We start from the raw sequence: 26,668 nt of genomic DNA on the forward strand, positions 1-26,668 counted from the left end.
AAATGACTATAAAAACACATTCAACTGAACGTCCCGTGATCTTAAACTGAACAAATCTAAAGTGGAATTCAGCATGCTTCCTCTAAAACCAATTCCCGCTCCAGGCTCATCTGTGGTCTTTCTCCCAAACACTCCTGTAGGAAACCTAAAATCAACCTTGACTTAACTAACATGCTTGTCGCGATGTCACGGCCAGGCAGGACCAAGTGCCACTGCTTTTCCCGTCACAGCATCTTTCATCCTTCCGTTCCCTGTGCCTCAGTCCACTGCCTGTTATCCCCACTTTCACACTTCCTCAGCTAAATGGAAACAATGCTACCAGACTCAGCTTCTCTCAGGAACTCCTGGAGTACGCCATCTCCACCTTTCACGTAAGGAAGGATTCGTGGAGTCCCAGCTCCCTGGAACGCCCTCCATAGCCCCTCTCACCCAGTTTACCCTCCGGCCCCAATGCCCTTCCGTTTCCACTCTTGGTGATCTCATCACCACCTCCCAAAGGCTGAGCTTTTCCTCATCCTCCAGTTCCGGGGACAACTCCCGCCCTCACTGAGCAACCTCAGGTGGCGCAGCTCTTCCCTGGCGTGCATTTTGTCCTCCTGTTAAACGGTGGGCTCCACAGGGGCAGAAGCCACACGCTTCACCTCTGGGTTCCCCTAGCGTGTACAAGAGCAAGGGCCCAAAATACGGTCTCTTGGTGCAGAACAGAGCTACCTCACCCCCAAATGAAGGGAATCTTTCATGAAAACGTAACAGAGCAACGCTTATATACAACTGTAATCCTGTCAGCAATTCACAGTATTTTGAACTAGGTTTTTAAGCTATTTAGCATCCCCCAAAAGTAGTTCTGAAGCTAATGCAACTCTTGCCCCATTTAACCCTCACCTCGACTTAAACATTAAGAGATTACAACATGAAACACATTTGAACTACTCTACAGCACCACGTGACAGTCCTTCTGAAAGGTTTAAGAAAGAAATCTGAATTCATAATATATAGACTTAAAGAGCATCCTACCTTTTCACAAATGGGACTGTTGTCATTTGCATCAAGGACTTTGACTTCAACTATAGCTTTTGATGAGAAGGTCCCATCAGTTGCTGTGATAGTCAGAAGATAATTGTCCCTTTTTTCCCTATCTAGAGGTTTCTTCACATAGACCTTCCATTCATTCTGTATATTTTCAATAGCAAACTGCCCCAAAGGATCCCCTCCTATTAAATCAATGGAAGGAGATGACAGTCAAATTTGTTGAAATAATAAAAGGAATAACAGGAGAAATAAATTGTACAAAAGATATATAATACTATGATTCAAAAGAATTAAGTTTTAAAGAAAGTAATTACACTTAAATTAATTTTATTAGCTTTCCCATTCACTAACCCCTCCCACCCAAAACCCTCAAAAAACCCAAAAACCAAAGAAAGCAGCACTAAAATGTGTATTTAAACGCAGCATTAAGCCAAATAAAATTTCAAGACGATCAGTAAACATTTTAGCCTATACTGAAACTATAGATTTTTAAAATTATAATATCTTTTTTATACAGTGTATAAAGATCAACAGAATGAATCATCAAAATCAGCCTAATGAAACAACTACTGGCTTTGCTCAGGCAAAAAACTTGAAACATAGCTTAAGAGATGTTATTTCTACTTATTTTAGATATACTAAAATCGTCCCTTCAACTCTCAATTTCGATAAAATACATATCTCAGAATTTATACTTCTAATACAACTTAATTTTAAATTAAACCATTCACTTTAAACACGTTACCTGTTATGTAATATGTAACTTGTCTGTTGATCTCTTCAGAATCAGCATCCGTGGTACTCAGGATGGCAATTACGCCCCCTGGTGGATCATCTTCACTCACAGTCCCTTTATAAATCTCTGCTGTGAACCGTGGGGGACTATCGTTGACATCGGCGACAGTAACATCCACAATGGCTGTGGAGGAGAGCTGAACCTTTTCACCATGGTCTGATGCAACCACCTTAATCTGATAACTGTCTCTCTCTTCGTGGTCAAGTTCCTTTAGGGTTGTAATCCATCCTGTTTCCATGTTAATGGTGAAAGATTCGATGACTTCTACACTTTGTGACTGATCTAGACTATACATAACTTGGCCATTGGTTCCTGAATCTAGATCAGACGCCCTGATCTGGATGACTCTGCTTCCCCCTGGCAGGTTTTCAACAGTAAATGCCTCATATGGACTAGACTCCAAGACAGGGCTGTTATCATTTGCATCTTTCACTTGGATACTAACATCTACAGAAGCCACCACCTCATAGTCATCGTGAGTGCACCTGGCAAGTACGGAAAACTGGTACCACTTAGTTGTCTCATGGTCCAGACCCTTCTCCAGTTTCAGTCTCCCACTCTGTCTGTCGATCACAAAGAACTCATCTCTGTTGCTCTCTGGAGTATTCCCTTTGACTAGGCTGTAAAGGACAGTCTCGCTATGCTCTGCTCGAATGAGATCTATTTCTGTTCCAATAGGAACGTCTTCTGAAACTGTATAGGTGTAAAATGGTTCTGAAAACCTTGGAAGCCGCATTTCTGGTGGAAGTACTTTAACGTAGACGGGAACAACAGATTCTTTGGGTGGAGACCCATTATCCACAGCTCTGACAAAGAAAGTGAAGACCTCGTTTTCTAAGCCAATTAAGCTTTCTTTTGTAGTTATTATGCCAGACAGTCTGTTAATTTCCAAATTCTCTTTAACGCCTTCAGAATCTGCTTCAATGGCATAGGTGATGTCGGCATTGGATCCCTCATCAGCGTCACTGGCAAGGACTTTGATGACCGACGTCCCTTTGGGAGCATTGGATCCAATATTCACCTCAAACTTGGTTGCTCGAAACTGTGGTGCATTGTCGTTGTCATCTGTAAGGATGACGTTAATGGTGCAGAAAGCAACTTTTCCACCAGTGTCCTTGGCCATGAAACGGACTGGGATTACTTTTTCCACTGGGGTTTCTCGATCAAGTTTTTCTAAAGTAAAGATCTGTCCTCTCTCATTTGTGTAAAACCTGTCTTTGGCAAAGTCATTTACAATATGGTAGGTAACATGACCGTAAATACCCGAATCCCCATCAGTTGCTTTAACCTCGGTCACCAGGGTGTGCAAGGGAGCATTTTCAGCAAGCTCCACTTCATATTCGTTCTGAAGAAAAATGGGACTGTGCAAATTGCCTCCAATCACACTCACATGAACCTGAGCTGAACTCCTAAAAACTCCGTCAGACACAGAAACCTGAAGGGTGTACGATGGCTTCAGGGCGTGCCGGCGCAAGTTGGAGAGCGTGATGATCCCCGTCCTGCTGTCAATGACAAAATTCTTATGATCATTGCCAGACAGAATGGAATATTCCAACTTGTCTATGTCTGAACTGTCCGCATCATAGGCTTTGACACAGCTCACAAAATGCCCATGGGCAGCGTGCTCGCTAATTCTGGCTTCATAAACCTGTTGGTCAAATAGGGGTGGGTGATCGTTGAGGTCGGTGACATCCACTGTGACAACCACTTCGCTGCTCAGAGGAGGCATGCCGCCATCAACAGCCCTTACAAAAATCTTGTGCTGCTGGAACTGCTCAAAATCCAAAGTCCTAACCAGGGAAATGAGGCCAGTGCTGCTGTCTATGTGAAAATGATCATGACTCTTGCTATGATTCCCAAACATATGGTATGAAATCCCTCTGTTTGGTTCTGAGTCAGAATCTGTTGCTCTGACTTGAACCACGGATGTGCCAATTACAGATGCCTCGGACAGGGTGGTGGCATAGGACTGCTGGGCAAACACGGGAGGGTTGTCGTTGACGTCTTCCACGATTACGTCCACAAAGACCTCGGCGTGAGCACCGGTCAAGGAGTCAGTCGCTCGGATGCTCAGTTTATATGCTGGGTGGGACTCAAAGTCCAGAGGCGCTATGACATTGATAACTCCGGTGTTGAAGTTAATAGTAAACTGGCTGAAAGGATCGCCATCTGTGATGCTATAGAACACTTTCAAGCCCTCTGGACTGTTGGCTTGTACGTGGACAACGGGGCTGTGCACCTGGACGTTCTCTGGAATCTCGGTGCTGTAGAAAGGCTTTTCAAACACAGGCATGGCTTTGTTCATAACGGTGATGGGAACCATGACTTCAGCCGAAAAAGCCGGGTTTCCTCCATCTTTTGCAACCACCGTGACAAGATATTCTTTATTTAAGGTGTCAGGTTCAAACTGTTTTTTCAGTGAAATTTCCCCTGAGGCTCCAATTTGGAAGTGTTCGTGGTGTTCCTTGAGGTAGTAGTGCACTTCCCCGTTCCTGCCGCCATCTCTGTCGATGGCTGTCACGTAGCGAATAACATGGCCCACGGCGGTATCCACTTTAACGACGGCGTAGTAAGGCAGGTTGACAAACACCGGTGCATTATCATTCTGGTCTTCGACGATGACCTTTACAATGACACGGGCCACTGCTGAAGGCTTGCGTTCTTGTGTCACTTCCACTACCACGTCAAAGGTCTCCTGCTGTTCCCGATCAAACGGTATGCCAGTGGTCGACAGAACTCCAGACGTGCGGCTGATTTTGAATCTGCGATCTGGGTTGAGGATGTGATAAAACAGGGGCTCGTTGATTGGATTACCGATAGCAGTTATGACAGCTAATCTTCTGGCTTCAGTAGAATTCTCTTTCACTACCACAGAGTAGAAATCTTGGGTAAACTTCAGCTGACTTTCTTTGCTTTCTTTCACGTTAATTTTCACAGAGGTTAAGCTTGCAAATCTGCCATCAGAGGCCCTGACAGTTAACTCATAGCGGCTCCTCAACTGAGTTGTGTTTTGTACAGTTATAGTACCAGTCTTGTGGTCCATTAAGAACTTCTCCCCGATGTTGCCTTCGGTGATGGAGTACATTAACTGTGACAGTGCGCTTGAATCAGCATCTGTAGCATTTACTGTAATGACCTTGACTCCTTTGTATGTTGGCAACAAAAGAGATGCTTCATACAATGATGTGGAGAACACAGGAGGGCAGTCATTAATGTCAATAACATGGATAGTCACGTTGGCTGCATATTCAGCAAATAAACATGGTGTTCCCATGTCATGAACTTGTACAGTGAAGTGAAAAGTACTTGTTTGTTCATAGTCCAAACTTAGTACTGTGTGAATAGCACCAGTGCTGGAATCAACAGTAAAATATTTGTGTATAGCTGGTTCAACAATGTGATAAACAAGCAAAGCATTTGATTCTTTATCAGCATCAGTGGCTCGAATAACTAATGGGACATTCCTGTCTGTTAGGACCACACTGTGAATTGAAGCTGATTCGCTAATGAGCCCCGTATATTCTGCCTGCGTAAAAACTGGCAAGTTGTCATTTTCATCCTGCAGATGCACTAGAACGGTTGTATTCGTAGACAAACCAGCCATGTTAGTTCCTTGTATTGTCAATGTATAAATGGGCAAAGTTTCAAAATCCAAAGCTTTCTGAGTGATGATACTTCCGGAATGTGGATTAATATCAAAGGCATCAGCTATATTTCCATCTTTTATTTCATATACCACTGATGACTGACTATGGGCTGTAACCATTCCGACGAAACTCCCAATGCTGATAGTTTCACTAATTTCAACAGAATACTCTTTTGATGTAAACTTGGGAGAGGCGTTGTCAGCGATGGTGACAAAGATACACACAGAAGTGATTTCACTCATTGGTGGGCTGCCTTTATCTATAGCTTTTACCATTAAGTCATATTCCACTTGGTTACTTCGATCTAATTCTTTGGCAGTTTTTATACAGCCCAAGATGGGATCAATTGTAAAAGAATTTCCAATGTTTCCTGGGAGGAGAGAAAAAAGCATGTTAGAGAAAAATACAAGGGCCTATCAATATTCGAATGGAACTTGTTTTATTCAATTTGTCTCATTTTTTCGATTTGTTTCATTTTTATCTACTCTAAGGGCAAACTTTTCTGTTTTGTCTATAGATTATGAAAAGAAACAGAAGTAATATCACTCTGTACCTAAAGCCAAACGTCACTCTCTCTGGTTCAATCAGGAATGTGTTGTGGAAGGATCTGGTTATCCTTCCATAAAAGAGTTTAGTTAATCATCTCCAAGAGTCCCTCAAAACCCCTTTGGAATATATTTATTTATCACTTGCAAACTCTCAAGAATCTTACCCACTATGAAAAGGGAAGACTTCAATTAAATTTAACAATCTTAAATAGAGTTGGCCCTTATTTTACGCATTCGGGGACTTGATGAGTAAGCCTGTGTGTACTCTGCCCCACTTTATGGGTTTTTTCCAAGATTTCAGTAATATCCCCTGAATTTTTTCAGGTCAATTTAATTTCTAGGTGAGTGGTTCTCAACTGGAGGTGCTTTCACCCAGAGGGACATTCAGCCGTGTCTGGACCCCTTTTTGGTGACCACTACTTGTGGGGAGAGGGTGCTCCTAACCTCTAGTGAGTAGAGGCCAGGGATGCTGCTAAACATACTACACTGCACAGGACAGCCCCACAGCAAAGAACTTTCTGGTGCAAAATGTCAATATTGCTGAGGCTGAAAACTCTTAAGATTGTTTTACTTGCTTTTCTTTAGACATTTTCCAGCTACGTTATGTACATGTATTTAGCTGCAAATGCAACTCCACAATATTCCATAGTTTTGTGCCACTTGAGCTCTTCCTGAAACCAGGAGTTTACTACAGTTCTGCAGTTTACTCTCTTTCTGGGTAGATCAAGGCAGTGTGAGGGTCCTCAGATTCGATCCAACCACGAACCCTTCATCCCTTTTCTGTTTTATAAACAAAGAGTCCAGAATCATTTATTCTAGTCATAGAACTGAATTGATCTAGTCTGAGGAGCTGCCGCAGAACTTGCTGAGGCAGAAGATCATGAAGCTCCCCATGCCTGAGTCTTTAAAAGCTTACTTGACATATTTTAGGGGAAAACAACTTCGAACAAGAAAGAATGCCTACTGATAATTCCTTTAATCTTGAAAATGTAGCATCTGTTAGGAGTTAAAAATTCTTTCTTTCATCAGAGGGAATTTATAGTGGAAAAACGTATAACTTGTTTCTTAGTAATAAAAATGATGTATTCAGTGATTAAAAAGAATCCCTTTTATAAAATATACTTTTCTTTAAATCTTGGAAAATTTGAACTATTACACTTTACCCAAAACAAAGTCCACTGGCCACTTAACCGCCTTCTCAAATTCTGTGTTCCTCGAGGTCTGCAGTCGAGCACGGCCCTTCATAGACCAGAATTACTTGCTGTGACTTGCAAACCAGGGGTTCAACCAAGCACTCCTTCCTCCACATCATTGCTAGTAAACACTTCCTCTACAGCTTTCATTTCCTTCCTTTAATACATTTTCCAAAAATCCATGATAGTTCTTTCTGAGGCCAGACCCAGTCTGGTTTTCATTAAGTCTGCCTGGCTCTGCGTCCAGGCCCCAAGGCCGTGCCTCAACCTGCAACAGGACAGAGGTCCAGAATGTCTCCAGGCCACGAAGCTCTGAGCCGAACCCTGGCCCACGAACGAGGTCATGCTGCCTCTGCCAGGCCTCGCAGACACTAATTTCCGGCCTGTGTGTACCTACGAGCGCCAGTGACCCCAGTTCTCCCCCACTATGTTTTAGTTGGTTATTGGGATTCCAAGGTCCTTTCTCAGCTACCTTTGCATCATCCCCACTTCCAAAGCTGTGACTGGTTGACTGCTTGGGGGGCTGTGAAAACCTCTGGACAACTGTCTTCATCCCCACTCTTTACTACCCTATGTCTGTACTAATAAAGTAGCTGACCTACCGTATTTTATATTCAGTCATCTAGATGCATTTCTCTTTTACTTTGTACAGTGAAAATCTTAAAGCTTCAAATACACAAGGCCTCACATGGAGGAATAAATGGATTTTATCTGCAATGAGAAGGCTCCTCAATCAAGTGAGCACATCCTCATCTCGGAACCACTGGGCTTGGTGGGTCCCTGCCTGGAACAGTCTTCCGCCAGCTATTCTCACTGCCTCTCCATGCACGCGTTCATTCATTCAGGTTTTGCCCAAATGCCTCCTTCTTAGAGAATGTGGTGGTGAGGCCTTCCTTGACCTCCCCATTCAGCATGGCTGTTTCTGTCCCATTACTCTGTTTTTTCTTTACAGCACGTATTGTCACTTGTTCTCATCTGTTCTCCCACTAGGATGTAAGCTCCACTTAAGCATGGCTTGTTTGATTCATTATATTATCATCTCTGCCTAGAAAAATGCCTGACACATAGGAGACACTCAGCAAATGTTTGTTGAATGAAACAACTTTTACACATGTATGGAAAGAAAACAAATTAAATACCAAACAGGTTGATCAGCAGCTTGAAAAAAATTAATACATTCATTAAAGTACCATATTTATATTTCTACTTGGTTTTGTTTCCCTGCATTTATGCTATACTTCAATCACTACCAACAACCACTTGTTAGATGCGGCACTTCATTTAAAAGTATTAGCAAAAGGAACGTGTCATGACTATTTGGAAATCTCTGATAAAAAATTTTTATTAGCAATGTGACATTCAAAACATTCTTTATTACTTGCAGTATCTCGACTTTGATAAAGACAGCTCTGAGCTTGTCAACGGTAACAAGAAGGTTACACAGGAACACAGCTAGTTAATCAGTGTATGGATCCTACCTGTATCAATACATATACTACGGCAGAAACCATCCGATTTGCAGATGGAAAGCAACACCATATTTATGTGGCAACACTGAGGGCTGCTGAGTGGCTTGAATGTGTCCTTGTCTGATCTAGTAATAGCCACATTCACCAAATATTGAAATATACATATGGCATTTGTGAACAAACTAATAGGGCAGTGACAGAAGTCTGTACTAGGTTGGGGCCTTAGTCATTCACTGTAGGAGAGATACTGGTTATTTCTAAATAGTTTTAAATTGTTCTTTCCATATGAACAAGGCAGTTATCTGGACAAACATGCAAATGTGTGCTCGTCAGCTATGACTGTATTACACATGTACACCCCAAAGGGCACGTCAGAAAGCTGTGCGCAGGACCTGCCTCTTCCCACGGTGGACATGCCGTGGATGCTGACTGCCCCACAGAATGGCAACCTCTGTAAAGCTTCAACTGCAATTACATTTTACATAAGTTTGGGGAAGAAAACCAATTCTAATCAATAAGTATATTTACGGAGTGTCTTCTATTTCCAGAGGTTATGACAGTTTTGAATTAACAATCATCTACTTTAAAAAAATAAATAAAACGCTACAGCCCAGAGTATGGCACCGATGTGTCTCTTAACCCCTAACTCAATTATTACTGAAAATATTCTTTAATTACTTCCTTTTTTCCCTAAAGACTCCTCATCAGACCAAACCTTTTGCTCCATAAATTGCTGCTAATTAATCATGCAGTGTTATAGCCTGAATTTGTAACTACTCTTTTGAACTTTATTAGATGCAATCTGACACAAGTCAGAAGCAGGTGACTATGAATACACTGTTGAATGAAGGCTGTGTGACCATTTTATAGTGCCTACTATTCAACAGATTTACACACATACAATTCTACTGCATTTTAATGGTAGCTGTTTCCTATAAAGTAACCTGTATAGCATGATTTTTACATTACCAAATCTATGCAATTATCTTCTTTGAAGCCCAGAGTTTATATCAGAATAGGCCCTTGGTATTATCTATTCTTTGAGTGGAGACACAGTTCCATTCTTGGAATACCGAATTACTAATCCCATCAGTCATTACAAGCATTTAAAGAATGTGCATGCCTTCAGTCAGGCACCAACAATCATATTTTAAACGCCCAATTGCTGAAAACTATGTGAAAGCTAAGGGAAAGTTTAACATTTTCTCCTACACAAATCCAGTAAGTTTGTCTCAGGGGGGAAAACTATTTTACTGAAGTGCTCAGGCACGTACAAATGGAATGCGCTTTTTTAATGGTTAAATTTCTGAACCAGTGGAAAAATCAGTTTTATTCAGGGCACTAACTACACTATAACACATTTTAACACTGCAACCTCGGGCAGTATATGAGGTCTTATTTGTGAGGGATGGCTTACGCTTGGTCATTTTCAGGGAAATAAATGAAACTTCCAATATATTAAGATGAAAATAGTTTAACCACATAAAACACATTGATAAAGCAAAGAAGTACTCTCCACTTGCTCAGCTTTGGATTATATGATCTTCAGTTAATTGTACCTCTATCAATTCTAATGCCTAGAAAAGATACATAATTTCTAAATATGCAGCGGTATGGACTTACAGAAAAAAAGTTAAGTGTATGATCTCAATATTCTAAAATCACTATAGAGAAAGAATGAAAGAGTCTAACCTTTGTACTGACAATGGCACTGAGAAAGATGGAAAACTGGAAGCTGCCTTCTTGATATTTAATCACTTACTCACAGTATTTGGCACGAGTCGGGCAAGTCCCAAAGCTAGATGATTTCTGACTGAATAAATCACATGCTCTAAAGCAGATCCCTGTTTCAATCAGGGGCAGAATTCTTTTGCAAGCACATACATTTGTGGACCGATAGTAACCCCTACCTATCAAGCACAAGTACAAATGCTCCTAGCAGGGCACCGGGCATATAAAATGAGAGTCCACGGAATAAAGAAATGAATGAGTGAATAGCAGCATCAAACAGAAAACAGAACAACATTTCACTTTGTCACCACCGTTTCCTGGTGATCCTCCTTCTTGGAATCACCAGCAAGGCTCTGGACCTCTTGCCCTATCACACCCAGAGCTGTCCAGGCGCACAGTTCCAGCTGGTCTCCCTGCTTTGCTGTCTCCTGCCCAACTCCAGCAAGCCCCTTAGCCTTTTCAACATTTCTTCAAGCCCTCGTCCCAACCCTGGGACCTACTGTACCAACCCAATTCCACGAACGAAATGCAACTGTGAAAGATGCATGGGGGTGAAAGTGGCAGAAAAGCAAAGCCTGGAAGGGGTAGGAGAGGCATGGACACCCTTTATGAGACGTGACCCAATTAGAACTGGATGAGTTGGCACTCTGTCACAGAGTTTCCTGCTCTGCCCAAGAGAAGATATGCTCTGACTAAAAGAAAAATGTTAAATCACTAGGCCAGCCTTACCCTAACAGTACTTCATAGTTTATGGAGGAAAACGATTGTGTGGTTAAAACCATTTTGGAAATCCTGAATCGGTCAAATAAAGTTTTCTTTACTGCAGGACTTCTCAGAGCCTTGAATTATGCTAATATTATGAATCTCCAAGAACATTACCCAAACATAGTTAGGACTCTCTAGCTTTGCTTTCCAATGAATTAAAAGTTAATTTTTTTTCTTTCTCCTAACATGTAAAATGGTAGCTATCAATTTAAGCAGTTTTGATACACAGAAATGTTTCAACGTCTAGAACTAATTTTAGAAAAAACATACTTTCTAACAAGTGCAAAGTTATAAACCTATAAAAAAAGTACAGTTATAAAAAAAAAAGCAGTTATAAAAGCAGTGCTCCAAAAATACCTGATTCGATAGAGTACAGCACTTCAGCATTTTTCCCTTTGTCCTTGTCCAGAGCTGTAACCTGCAACACAACTGAGCCGACAGCTGCTGATTCATAAACCCGCCCTTTGTAGGAGGAGCTCGTGAACCAGGGGGCGTGGTCATTGGTGTCGCTGACATTGACAACAATCCGTGCAAAGTTGCGCTTTACAGGGACATCTTGATCTCGTACCTAAAAGAATCAGCATATTATTGATCCTGTTAAAGCTTTCCTTAAAATTGATTAAAGATCACTCTCAATCACATGGAACCCTGCAGGAACCACACAGTGTGTCAGAAGGATGAGCAGAAAGCCCTACCATGACTGTGAGAACATGCTGCTGAATGGCTTCATGATCAAGTTTTTCTGCCGTATAGAGAGAGCCAGTTGCAGGATCAAGGCGAAATTTCTTGAGACTCAAAGGATCGATACTGCTCTGCAGAGTGTAGATTAGTTTGTTTTTTTCATCTTTATCCACAGCACTGATTTGCAAAATTTCTGTTTCTGGTGCTGTGTCTTCAGGAATAACAACTTCATATTTTGATGTAGAAAACTGAGGACGATGGTCATTTGTGTCTATTACTTTGATGAATACCTGTGATGACAAAATTACTCACATAACAATAATATTCCTAATCATGATGTTTTAGTATTTAAAGAATCAGGGGAAAAAAAATCAAATGCACACTGAAAAAAAAACACCCTAATTTTTGAGCAAAATGAAATTCGAACATGAGAAATAAAAGCAACCAAAATCCAGAATAAAAAACATCTTTCAAATTTTTCATTGACATATTACCTATATAAATATGAATAAGATAATAAAAACATTTCTAAATTCCTGAGACTAATTTTCGAGAGAAAAATGTAACACACACACAAATGTAACACACATTTCTTTCTGAAATGCAGGCTTAATTTCTCTTAGGTCTCCACAGAAATTTCTAGATTGCTCATGTAAAGATAAAGAATTTACTTAACAGGATTCACAGAAGACTGATTTCCTATATCAGATTTGCACCTGTAACTACCAAGCTACTGAGGTGCGTGTGCTGCTTAATGGTCACAGTATCTGAAGTTCTTGTTCTAATCTTTGAGATTCCAAATCCCTACCAATATTATGAATAAAAAGGAAAATGAGAAATGTGCTTTAAAATCCTTATATTTTTGTGATCACAAAACTGCACAGATAGTAAATACATTTATTTCTTAAAAGCAATTTAAATACACTCAAGAGAGAGAATTCTCTTAAGTAGGTCATAAAATAAATATTAAATAAAAACCTTAAAGGAAAAAAAAAGATATTTAAAAACTCAGTCCCAAGTTAAATTAAAAAAAAAATTTAACTTGACAGTAAGAAGATTAATTTTCAGATTGAAAAGACACATGTGGATAAGGCATAATGGAAATCACTACAATTGTAAAAGATGGTCACAGTTATAAACAAGAAACATGAGCTTCACTAGCTCATATGGAACAAACCTCACTAGTCCGAATGGCACAGGAGGCCAAAGTCCTAGTACCGCATGGGGGAGGGTGGCGTGTTAACCACACGGGGCCAAGAACACGGACTAGAGGCCTTTCCATGAAGACAATACCACCGTTCTCCTAGAATACTGAGACCTCAGCGGTGGATCTGTAACATTAAACTATATGAACACTAAATGTATCCACCAAACCACAGAAAGGGTTTATGTGAAAGTTATGTAAACATTTAAAACTACAGATGCCTCACTTTGAAAGGTCAATGATGATCCAGAAGCAAAGGCTATAAAGATAATTTCTATAAATTAAATCACTACATATTCATTTCCACTACACAATTTTGTTTTTTTTAAATTTTTGTCTGCGTTTGGTCTCCATTGAGGTGCATGGGCTTCTCATTGCAGCGGCCTCCCCTGCTGCAGAGCACGGGCTCTAGGCGTGCGGGCTTCAGCAGTTGTGGCACGTGGGCTTCGCAGTTGTGGTGCACAGGCTCAGTTGCTCCGCAGCATGTGGGATCTTCCCAGACCAGGGCTCGAACACACGTCCCCTGCGTCGGCAGGCGGACTCCCAACCACTGTGCCACCAGGAAAGTCCCTCCACTACACATTTAAAATTTATTTTCTCATGGAAGGAGTGTTGGGCAAACGCAGTTTAATCCTGCTCCAAGATCAACTGACCCCACCTAAATGTGAACAGCTGAAGTAAGAACAACCCTCTTTGATAAAGCAGTTCAACTGACACATATTTCCCGGGCACGTCCATGCTCGGCACTTGCTGCATTTAAGGAGGGTGTAAAGAAGTATGGAGCACCCCTGCCCCCTGAAGCTTTCAACCTCACTGGGCAATGCCTTGTACATACAGGTTTCCTATGTTATCAAGGAAGTTTTCAGGAGTCCAGAGGTGGTGCAGGCCATTTAGGAAGCTTTCGAGGAGGAGACAAGCTCTGCTTGCACAGGTTTTAGGTTGGCAGATGAACGTATACTGGGGTAGGAGGAAAAGCTCAGTCAGAGATGTGAAGGCGAGGGTGGAAGGGAACATCCTGTCTCTCAGACACCTCAGAGGAGGACCCTAAACCGGGGGTGACAAAGAAAAGGAACAGGGAGAAGGTGGGGTCCGAGAGCAGAGCCTGGCTCCCAAGCAGAGGCTGAGAACTGTGTGGCCTGTGTGCTCTGAACTGTCTGATGGGAGCAAATCACCTTCCGTCCTCCTCCCAGTCAGGAAGACCGTGCTAGTTGGCAGGCAGTGCAGGATGAATCGCAGAGACAGAGAATGGAGACAGGAAGGTGACTCAGTGCCAAGCAGGGGGACAGGAGCCCAAACCAGTGCTGATGTGCAACGGGGAGCACGCAGGGAGCGCTCACGGGGGACGGGCCTGAGGGCCTGAGGGGCCAGCACCCGAGTGTCGTCTCACTTTGTCCTATGAGGGCCAAGTCGCTGTGCCCATTTTCCAGAGGAGAAATGGAAGCACAGAGGGCCATGGCCACCTGCCCATGCATAGGAGTAAGAGGCAGAGCCCCGATTCAAACAAAGTGGCCTGCTCCAGAGTATGCAATGCTGATGTTCCAGAGAAACTGAAAGAAAACAGGAAAGCAACGCTGTTTCAAAGAAAGGGAAAAAATGTGAACTGGATTTGGTAAGTTACCTTGAGATAACAGATAAAGCAAAGTGACGTGATTTAATATTGGGCAACATCCTCAGCGGAAACAGCAGGACAACAAAGCAAGGAAAGCTGCTTCAACAGAGCACTGGCAGTTACATCACCATCCTCCGCTACTACTCCCCTCTGGGAGGATGCTCTCTGGCTTAACGGAAAACACTCTCCAAACCTCAGATCTGACACCTGCTGCTACCGACCGTGATGCGGCAAAACCTGTTCCGCTGGTTCCTGAGTTTCACCTACAAACAGGAATCTACCTGCTGTGTTCCAGTGCCTGTCAGCTGGGTTCTGATCTCTGTGTCCCTCTTCAGCTGGTATTTGCTGCTCTCCTCCCACTCAGATTCCTATCTCCCTGTTCTCAGCCCCAGACTGGAAATCAAAACCTAATTACTGGTCATTGTTCCCTAATGACCCACACCTGGACAGGTCAGCCTGGGATCTGGACCGCTCTCTGATACTCTACCTCTCCCTGCCAGCAATTCACTAGGATATTATCAAGACCCTCTGAAAATGACTCAAACTAAGTTACAGAAGTATGCCCGAAGCATTGAAATTGAAGAAATTCTGTGTCCCTGAGAGAATATATTTACTGGGTTTTATGGGAATTTTAGTCACCGTATTTCATACTAAGCTCTTAACTATACTAATGAAAACTACACTTACTGTGAGTTATGTAGTAAGTGATAAATGCTACAGGTAGATATATCATCTTTAGTAATGAGAAGGCTTGGCACAGAGGGTCATTTCTACTGGTTATTAAGTTTCCTTTGCTAGACTTCTGGTTAGTCAATTACTTGAACTGATCTACATACAGTTACACTCTTTAACCTTTCAGAATTACCCTGTTCAATTTATTACAATTCTTGATGCTTTTCTTCTCATTTTCATGCTCTAAAGTCTAGTTTCTACAATGAGAACAGTTACTGACAAGGCTGAAATTTTAATACTGTGCTGGTACTTTTACGTGACAACCTCAAAATGACCCCAAAGCATGATTCATATTATCAATTTTAAATACATTAAAAATCACAAGCATTTGGACAAAGAAATAAGGTCATTTCACAACTGACTTTAAATTATCTATTCATTTATTAATTGAAAAGGCATCACAGACTAATTTTTATTCTTCAATGCAACTAAATGATTTAGTAAATGATCTGTCTTAAGATTTAAAATAGTATAATCTAAAGATAGGAAATTGGAATTCAGAAGCATTTTATCCTCTAACATTTAATTTCTTCCTTTTACTTTTCACACACAGCACATTAAACACAAGGCTTTGGCTTTATCATTGTAATGTAAACTCCAAGAGGGCAGGATTTTGTTTCTTACTACTCAGCTTCTAGAACAATACCTGGCACACAGCAAGTATTTAAGAAGTTCTCAAACAGCCCCCACTCTGAATCAGAGAAGCTGATAAGAAAGAACAGAACTTAAATGTAATTTATAGGGTTCTGACATTTCAATTTGAAATGCCAGTAATCGGACCATGTCTTAATCATCAGATAGGAATAAAGATATTTAAAGGAATAGAACAGTTTTATCAGTTATTTTACACAGCCTAAGGCAGTCAAGGGGGGAAAAAACCTGAAAAAGTGTTTTAAAAGATAATTAATCACTTTAACCAGTTTTAATGCAAATGACTTGGACAAGTCACCCTTGACAGTGATATACTTTATACTAGTACAATTCAAAATGAGCGTAAAAATAAACGATTTTGATGGCATAACGTGTTTTTTTTTTTTTGTCTTCTTTCAAAGTTTTCAAAACTGGTTAATTACATTCAAAACCTGAAACAGGATTTGCAGTGATATTTCATTCCCTAAATAAAAATCCTTGCTGTGTACATGTGCATAAACTATATCAAAATAGTAACTTCTGATCTGAGAACCTCAGAGGGCAGAATCAATTGCTCATATTGCCTGTGGACACTTAGATCAGAACACTGTATCATCAGCAATTTGCCTACCTGAGTCAGTATAGTGGTGGTTCCATCTGTAGCCTCGACTGTGAGATTGTAGTTTGATTTTTGTTCTGCATCAAGAGGTTTGGCAATAATGATGGTTCCAGTGCCCTTGTCCACATCAAAGTGACTATCATAGTTGCCACCTAGTTTAAGTTAGGACAAACGTTAAAGTAAAAACAGGTCACGGGATGAAAATTTGTCATTTATTTTGTGGCTTTCTAGTTTTTAATGGCAGTTTTAAAAATAAACGAAGAAAGAAAGAAAAATTTCTGATATATTGGTCAAAGTGATTCCAAAGAGCTTTCATTTTGAAAGACCAGAAAAGAAGGACCAACTGGAAAGACAATGCTGGCTTACTAGAAAGAAAAAAAAGCTGAGCCATAACTGCCGAGGAAGCTACTAAATGAGAGGAAGCAAGGAAGCAACTCTGCAAACAACAACAAAAACGTTTCTAATACTACCAATGAATTACTTTCAGTTTGTTTTTTCAAGGGTTCTGAATACCTCTTTAACTTATATCTCAGTAGCTACATTTCATATCATTTAGTAACCAAAAAGTTGGCCATTTAAAAATTTACTAAAAAAAAAATTGTGTGACGATTTGAGCATATTGCTCTAATGAAATAGCTATTAAAAACAAATGTTAACTCTGGAAAAAAAAAATTGTGGTAGTTATCACTGGTTAGTCCGGACTCTTACTAGTTGAGAATTTTCACTATTTGAAAATTTTTCCCATTGCTGTCATACACAAAGCTTAATGAAAAAAGGTTTCTGTGCTACTAACGTTATCCAAATGCATTCCCCATCATATTCCAGATAAACTCTCTTCAAAGCCACTGAATGTGAGATACTTATATCAATGAAATGGAATGGAATGAAAATAAAGTCTAAACATCATGATGAAGTTCTATTACTAAATCCAACCAAAAAGCAAAACAGCACACACACAAAACAGTCTTCAGTTAAATCTAAAAATAAGGATCTAGGGATATATGGAAAGTCAGAATGTTTGCAGTTGGAACAGACGACCATGGGCCCACTATGAAAAGAAAAAGCAATGAAAGATGGTCACTGGAAAGAAAAAAGTTTGAAAAATGGATGCTTTTCTTTAGATCTCATAATCTGAGGCAAATTATGTGATCTCAGCAGATACCTTCTGCTGTACAGTTCAGGTCACAAGTCATCTGAAAGACGTAAAACACTTCTCTAGCAAATGTGTCTCCTGGCACAGCCAAAAAGAAGCAAGCATGGAAGGCAAGCACAGAACAAGGAGAGCAATCAATCAAAGTGGTTCCAAAGGCAGTCAGTCTACACGTGAGGTTAGATGCTGCGCAGCCGCAGTCTGCCCATCTGGAAATGCGATAGGAGTTACTGGACAGCAAGCAAACTATTCTGACTGCAGTTAACTATGAAAAGAATCTTTTTTTGTTCATTTAAAACTAAACTGTAATGGTTTCGTAGGTGTTTATAACATAAACAATTTCATACAAAGACCAAAGTAGGGAAAACAGCCCAGCTGTCTAGAAAGTTCAAGAGGTAGAGCCCGAACCCCTGCGCCCTGTGGTCCCTGCGGCTTCAACCCGCTGAGACAGCAACTGGGGCAGGAGGGCTCCGGGGTGAAGAGGGAAAAGGGATATTGGGTTCCAACCAAAGATAACCCGAACACGTACTTTTGATTTTAAATATACTTGTAATTAAAATACTGTGAAGAAATAAGAATTATAAAACTAAGACGCCAAAGTCTAATGTGAAATTGTTTTAAGTACGTTGTATTACATTCAATATCTAGCTAAATTCAATGACAGAAAAAAAAGAATTGGCTTAGGCATATAATTTTTATCACAGGGTGATTTAATCTAGTGAAGCCTGCTTTCTACTGAAAATGAGGTAAATCAAACTTAAAAAGCCACAGTTGACACTATCCTTTATAACTTATAAATTTTAAGCATATTCCCTATAAAATACTGACATGCGACAATCACGTAGGCATAGTTATTTTAAACATTCAAATCATAATCACTAAAAATAGTTATGTGCTATATGTTATGTATCAAGAGGAAAAATTAAGAAGCTGTGCTTTTAGACCAAACATTCAGATTTCTCTGTATCTCTTTGGTACACTTTTAAAAACTTTATTTTTATATTAATAAGGTACATACAGAGCACCTATTTTAAACAAGTTTAATATATGTTGGATATAGTGAAAAATTATGCAAGCAAAATACTGCAGTTTAAAACAAATTCTCCACTTATAGGTCTTACTCCCAATTTTAAATTCTGAGATATGCCCCCAAATCAGAAAACCAGAGGCGGGTTCCCCTCAGTGTGATCTATACAAGGATGATGAAAACCGTCATGCAGCTTACCAATGATGTCAAACCAAAGAGGTATGCCTGGAGGCTCAACAGCTATTACTCCAATCATGTGAGCAACTGGATCGCTTTCCATTACAGTAAAGGTAAAAAATGATTCTTCAAATGAAATTGGCTCCAGGGACGGTTTGGGTTTGGAGATCCATTCAATATGGAGTCGAGTGGTTGATGACTTTTGGGGGCGACCATTATCAACTGCCTTAATCTATAAAATATGGGCAGAGGGGATAAAAAACAGCAAATGAAAAGTTGCATCCCATAAATGAAGCATTGATTGGTTTGGTCTGAAACTGAACCAATTTCAAACATTTAATATCTGTGCGGTATATATTCCATGTTAATTCCATATTCCATTTAATGCCTGATAAAAAGGGCAACCTTTTTATGCCATACTCAACATAGATAACGAGAATGACAACTAAAAAAGGGAAAAGCAAACCCATACTTCCCATTGTCAGGTACAGCACTGAGGCCATTTTACTGAATAGAGAGAAAGTTATGAGAGACATAAGACTAGATTAACGGTCAAATTATGGAAGAAATTCAAAGACTAGATCTTCACTCACTGAAAGAATATCATATTCTCCAGCTCCAGAAAACTTCTTGGACAAAACCACTCCAGTTTTTGGCTCAATAAAAAATTTGCCATGTTCATCTCCCTCTTCAATGCTATAGGAGATTTCTGCATTGGGACCTTCATCTTTGTCTGTAGCTATAACACGATATAAAGGCTCGCGCTTGGTATTTCTTTCTCGTTCTGGTTTTTCCCGCTCTGGGAGTCTGATTTTGTAGAACTTCTGCAGGAACTGAGGCTTGTTGTCATTTTCATCAAGGATCTTCACAATTACTCTTGCAATGGTTGACTTGGGGGGACTACCATTGTCTGTCACTGTAACCTGTTTTTTTTAAAAAAAAAAAAAATAACATCAAGAAATGTTTTTAAAATATACTGTATAAAAAGTGAATGTCTTCTTCCTAATGACAATCACCTTTTCTATAAACCTCTGCAATTCACACAGCACTATGGACACGTACCGATTCCTCACTCCGACCACAGCCCTGTGAGGGGGCAGGGCAACCTCTCCATTTTCACAAAGGGACTGGGGGCAGGCCGGGGGGAGGCCAGGGGCTAGGAAAGCACCGGCTCTGAGCCCTCGCTCTCTCCTTACCCGTCACCCCTCTTCCTCACACGCCCTAACTGTAAACGTTAAGCTCTCAAAAACTCAGTATTTTTAAGCGAAGGAAGAGATACATGAAGATTTTGCTTTTAAATATTTAGAGTCCTCTTGTACATGCTTAAAAATAAAATCTTCACATACTGCATTTAAAAACTGTCATTTTTAAGCTTCGTCAATAAAATAAGTTAAATCATCCGATTAAAATACATGCTAAGTAGCAGGCCTTTTAATACTAGCAATCATCATTTTATTTTGCCTGGCTCTCTCTTTTCTTGTACAGAAGATTCCCATGTTTGGTAGGGTGAACATAAACATTTAAATTTAAGACCAACTTATTAAATGAGATTTTCAGTAAAAGAAATGTAAAGTAACTTTTATTCTAAGTAGATTATTCATGTATTCATTTTAGGAATGAAGATCTGAGATTCTTGAGGGTTATGCTGGTGAATGCTTCTGAATGCATGAGAAACCATTTCACCCTCAGATCCAATGTTCATTTTCAGTTCAGTGTGCACATTAAAAGGGACGGCCAGAGTTACTCCCCTCACCACGTCATCCCAAGTGAATTAATGAAATGCTAAAAACATTAAAGTAGACTTAAGTTTTCTGTGGAACTATGTTCTTTCTGAAGCTTGGCAGGTGCAAATTCTGTTGTTTATAAAAGTGGGAATGAATGTATCTTCATGGTACTTGTCAAGAGTACTTAAGTAAAGTAGCCGCTTTAATTAAAGCACGTGATTTGCCTTCCCAAACTCTCAAAATTATAATTACTATTTTAATTTTAACCTCTCAAAACATTTCCTTTTGATCAGTTTTCATGTGATCGTTAGAAAAAAGAAAAATTAAAGAGAAATACAACCAAGTACTACGCTTTGTAGCATTCGTCAAATCGTTTCCTCCGTTTGGGTTCCATAAGTAGCAGCCGGGCGACAGAGCTTTTAACATTATACTAAAAATACTCTCTTCTTTAAGACAGTCAAATCAATGCCAACACGGGCCCTCAAATAAATTACCACAAAAGGGCTACAGAGAAACATACATGATATGTAAACGAATCTTATTTCCTATCAATATCTTAATATCATCTTCCAAGTCCTAAGTATCTTATACCTGCTCCCACCCAGCCTTTGATATTCATTGAGAAGAGAGGGCTCCGGAGTGAGGCGGACAATTAGCAGGTGTGTAGTAGTGCAGTTCTAATCACGGTGAGGGAGCCGCAGCAGGACGCCACTGTTCATAACCTGCTGCCTTGGATATTTTGGCATCTGTTTATCTTCTGGGGGTTGACAGGGGTGTAAAGCAGACCTGAACTACAGTCACAACGTTTTCTTTATTTTCCTTTTTATTAATGACCATAAGGTGATATAACAAAATAGCAGCAGCTCTGAATTACTAGATAATATGAGTAAGATTGCTCTTTCCCAAATTATTTATGATTACGAGATTTTTAAAATTATCAAAAATTAAGAAATGCTTACTTCTAATATGTGTTCACCTTGCTGCTCGCGGTCTAGTTTCCTGGATGTAGTCGTGATGAGACCTATAAAATGATAGCAGTTCATGAATCCTCAAAAAATAAAGGTAATTACAAACTACTGTAACTGAAACCACACACTGAGTGTAGAAGTTTGAGCAAATGCCTAACTTATTCTGAAGAGGAAAAAATTATTAATCCAGGTAGGGTTAATTATACCTTCTCATTTTAATGATGCTTAAAAACATTAGATAAATGACAGAAGTATTAAGAAAACGGAAAAACTCAAATCAGTTACATTTAAAAAATTTGTTTAGTAGTTTCAACATACATTTTGTCAGAAAAGATTTTTAAAAAGTGGGATGAAGTTATCCAAGATTTCAACCTCATCCATATCCGCTGTGACTGCTGCAGAGATGATTAAGAATTTTCAGAAAAAACTTCTGTAACTGTATTAAAAAGGACCACTGGAAAATATAATGTTGACTATGATTTATTATCTTTGGGTCGTCTACCCTCAAAAATAAAGAACTGTTATAAAAAGTATTGTGATTTTCCAGGTAATACTGCTCAAATAACAATCATTTAATTTCCCCAAAAAGGAAGAAATGATCCTCAAAGAAACCCCATATTCTTTATTTCCTTGATTTTTCTATCAAACTAGAATAGCTATAGTTTAAATCTCTCTCTAGAGCTTCAACAACTGCTAAACTACCAACATATGTTGGAACCCAGAAGGCCATTAAAACTGATGAAATATATTCTTGTACTTCACAGAAATTAAAAACAAAATTCCCCCAACCACTAAAATAACCTCTGCAACCTGTGTTGATAACGGACAGGTGCAAACTGAGTGATTCTGAGGCCTTTATGTGGCAAATCACCGCTAGGACTAATCCTTCTCCTGCCCAGCTTTCTGTGGTTTTCCACAGAGAAATACCTCAAATAACTCATATTTAAGAACAGATTTTATCATTCTAATTGATTTTCTATTAGCCTAACTAATTTCACAAAACTACCAATTAAAGGCTATTCAAAATGTTTCCCTAAATTTGGACATGAAAGACTTATGTTTTCATTTAATTCAAAGTTTTTCTTTTCTTAAATAGTCACTAAGAATCTACATTAACATTATCTTCCCCACCATTCAATGAAGCAACACTCTCTTTGTAATAAGGACAACAGAAGACTATATTGTAAGCTAGAATCTGGGGTTTTTCCAAAACCGTACTTATAGATTAAAAGAGGTTCAAGGAAAATGCTTCACAATGCTTAATGGTGTGAAAATGTGGCTTACTGTGGCACAAGCTTGATTTTCATTAGTCGAAAACCTTTTAAAGTTAATCTCTTTTTTTTTTTCCCTGTCAAAAGTTTACCACCCTTTCTGATTGTCGTTTTAAGCAGTTCAAGAATGACAGGAAATTGCTGTGATTAGTCCCATCTAATTGTCCTCATATACCCATCAAAAACTTGCTGTTAGGCCACAGCTTGGCATGTTCACAGCAAGATAGGGTTCTGCTCTGCAGAACATAATCATTCATTGCAGGGATATCTGTTAGCAAATAAGTATCTGTAGCAAATAAATAAATACCCGTTAGCAAATACAATTTCCTCACTTTACAGTTTCCTTATAGCACACCAGACTGCTAAAAAGGATGGACTTACATCTGTATTATCAATTCAATATAAAGACAAAAAGTAAACCTGACCATCTCCTAGGTTTGGAGTTATTTGCATGCTCTCTATACTTAAAATTAATTCTCTCTTAACTCAAATGGAATATTAATTCCATTCAAATGCAATGAATCCTAATGTTCCTTTTTATCCATTTTTTTTTTGTGCCCAGCTACTCCTACACACTCCTCCACCTCTCAGCTTAAACATCACTTCTGAGGGTTCCCATGACAGGCCTAGCCTGGGGTTCTGCTGCGGGGCCTCCCAAGCTCTTTCATTTGCTTTATCATAACATCACCCCACAGCACTCCTTTAAAAGTCTTTTTTTGTATCCTTCAAAGTCCATGAGACTCTGCCTTTCCTGTATATCTTGGTTATATTGTTATATCTCTGTTATCCTAAAGAAACACTTAAATGTGTGAACACATGAATTTCTTAAAACCATAAAAGAACAGAATTTTAAATATGCATTGGAGGAAGAGAGGCACGTAAACTACACTGAACTTGGAAATGATACAAATTTATAGCTTATATAGGAGCTAACAGAAAACCATTTAACATATATTTACAGGTAAGATGTGTCAAGCACTGTGACAGATGGTCCAGGTGATGGTGACGTCCAACAGACATTTAGAGGCACAGATGTGACGTGCAGGGAAGTCAACAGAGGCAGAGACAGACTTAGTTATACCCCAAGTACAGAAGAGAGTATGAAGAATGGTGAATGGTGGGCCTACCAAAAAATAAAGGGTGGGCCAATCTTATCAAAGTAGGGGCCATGAGTGTTTAGAAAGCCATGAGGAAGCCTAAGGAGCAAAGGCTGGAAGGGAAGCAGGTGTCCCAGAGGCCACAGGCAGAGAAATTTAAGGAGAAAGTCTCTCCTCCAAGTACTTCAGAGAAGCTTGGAAGAGAAGATCAAGTGAGAGCCAGGGGGGGCAGGAAGCAGACCAGGAAAGGAATTTCTTTTACGAGGAGGAGACCATTCCGCAGGCTAACAGGGTGTATGTAATGAGTGACTGTAACCACGAGGGAAGATAAAGATCCAGATGTGAACTAACCAGTACAGCAGCCACGAGCCTCACGTGGCTACTGCAATTTAAGTTACAGGTAAGATCTCATGAACATGAAAGATAATTCAGACTGAAAAAAAAAAAAGACCTTTCTTCCTAGATTCGCACACTTGTACCAAAAGGAATCCTGTCACAAGTGTCACAGTTTTCTGGTCCTGAACACCATCACCAGGGAGGGGCAGTGCACGTATGTCCTATGGGGATGGCGTGAGGTGGTACAGCTCCTAAGAGAAGGGGAAAACAAGTGCTTCCTGTGGAATTTCCATACAAAATGAACCCCAAAGAGAAAACAAAATGTCCTAATGAAGCAGGCACATACTAGGAAAACCGTGGATGTGCTCTGGAGGTACAGTCAACTGCACCGGGAGGGGAACACAGTGGAAATGCTACCCAAGTACCGCATAGTACAAGCTCTAGAATTCATGATGCATTTCACAGCCACTTTCACCTCTGTAATTTCTGCACATCTCCATCCTGCTAATCCTTCCACCGTGCCTGCCTCACAAACACCTATTTTCAAAAATGAATCCAAAGGGTACCTTTTCTATATACATGTTATTGACCCTGTAGGTACTGAATATCTAATTAGTGTATCCACTTCTTTCATTTTAAACACTGGTGCTCACCTGTAATGTTTATTACTAAGTTCCAGAAGGAGCTATACTTAACTGAAACAGCACAGTATTTCAGAAATGGAGAGAAACCTTTAAGATTACCAAACTCAGCTACCTGAGCCAAAGATAAATTAACTTGTTCCAATTCACCAGTAAGTCACTGTCCGAGCCAGGATTCGAATTTAGTTTTCCTGAGGCCCAGATGAGAGGACTGGGGAATTCTTCCCCACTCCCCATCACACCACACTGCATAATTTACTGCATCATGATATTTCAACTCTCCAAAAACTCTCCACTGTGACTTACACGAAGTTTAAGAAAAAAGAAAGCTGGCAATGTTCATCATTAGTCATTTAATAGGTCCAAAAAAGCAAGTTAGAGAGTAAAATAGAGTGGGCGAAGGCAGAAAAAAGCATATGCAAGTGCTGCCTCTTGTAACAACTTTATCTTTCTTTTCTCCTGAGCTCTGTTAAATTAAAAACAGAAATGAAGACAAAAAACTTCCTTGCCCTAAAAAAACAATCCTTTCTGTAGACCAATACCATTATAAATGTAAGTGGACTGAGTGAGCAAATACGGCTTCTTCTCACCAATTCACAATTACAAGTTTGCCCCATAAATGTATGTAGAACTAAGAAATCAAACTTTCCTGTTTTTATGAACATCATTAAAAAACTATTTACAGCTTTTCAATGCCACTATAGCACTTAGAGAAGACTCCATTTAAGACAGAATGTTAGATTAACTATAATGCTTTAATGTAAGATTTTAATATTCGACATTTCTTATAAATCAATACCAAAAACCACCTCCAAACTTCCCAAAGTTCAAGAGATCAAATGGACTTCACGAGGTAGGCGGCACGTAAAGGTGAACTTACGGGATTAGTAGGTGAAGATAACGAAATAGTCCACATCGGCAAAACTGTATTTATGCATTCATTCAACTATTTTGTGCTGTCCACTCAGAACGCAGAGATGATTAAGACTGACTCTTGTTTTCAAGAAACAAGGTCCAGAAGGCAAAGACTACATTCAAGAAACAGTGAGGTAGATGAGAATGTAGAGCACATATAGAAAAGAGCACAGGTCCTTGCTGAGGGCTCTGGATTCCAAGGAAGTTTGAACTTGCTTGGATGATGTCTGATCATCTCTGTTGTTCCAAGGGACAACCAACCCACCAGCCAATATGTGAGTGGGGCCACCCGGGACCAGCCAACCTCAAGCCAACCAGCCAAGTGAGACCAGCACTACATGAAAGGGCAGCCAAGCCTGGCCAAGATCAGAACTGCCCAGCAGAATCTTCAACTAAATCATGGTGGTTGCTTTAAGCCGCTGAGTATTAGGACGGTTTGCTCTAAAGCAAAAGTCAACTAATGCCTCAGATGAGCTCATCTCTAATTGTTATTTGGCTTACTAAATGCTCAGGTATTGTGCTATGAGATTTAAATGTATTATCTCATTCAATCCATATGTGTATATATATATATATATATATATATATGGCAATATCTGTACCATAATAAATGAATTAATATTTTTACAGGCTCAGAGATTAAGTTGCTTACTCAACGTCATCGAGCAAAGGGGTGAGACGGGAGTTCAGTAAACACAGAGCACGGGAG

General features: G+C 39.9%; 1 protein-coding gene across 4 annotated transcripts in view; it reads right to left on the reverse strand.

Annotated features, from left to right (window-relative positions):
• Window positions 1–26,668, reverse strand: part of FAT1 (FAT atypical cadherin 1) — a 120,036-nt gene that overhangs the window by 24,764 nt on the left and 68,604 nt on the right. For all 4 annotated transcript variants that reach the window (XM_019921435.3, XM_019921436.3, XM_033848944.2 and 1 more), the window contains exons 4-11: window positions 21,691–21,752; window positions 19,601–19,930; window positions 19,029–19,239; window positions 16,666–16,805; window positions 11,874–12,149; window positions 11,536–11,746; window positions 1,775–5,842; window positions 1,015–1,211 (exon numbers count right to left, since the gene is read on the reverse strand). In XM_019921435.3, coding sequence (XP_019776994.2) covers window positions 1,015–1,211; window positions 1,775–5,842; window positions 11,536–11,746; window positions 11,874–12,149; window positions 16,666–16,805; window positions 19,029–19,239; window positions 19,601–19,930; window positions 21,691–21,752 — 5,495 coding nt within the window. The remainder of the gene's footprint in view (window positions 1–1,014; window positions 1,212–1,774; window positions 5,843–11,535; window positions 11,747–11,873; window positions 12,150–16,665; window positions 16,806–19,028; window positions 19,240–19,600; window positions 19,931–21,690; window positions 21,753–26,668) is intronic.

Source organism: Tursiops truncatus, chromosome 21, assembly GCF_011762595.2.
Source record: "Tursiops truncatus isolate mTurTru1 chromosome 21, mTurTru1.mat.Y, whole genome shotgun sequence".
Lineage (NCBI taxonomy): Eukaryota > Metazoa > Chordata > Mammalia > Artiodactyla > Delphinidae > Tursiops > Tursiops truncatus.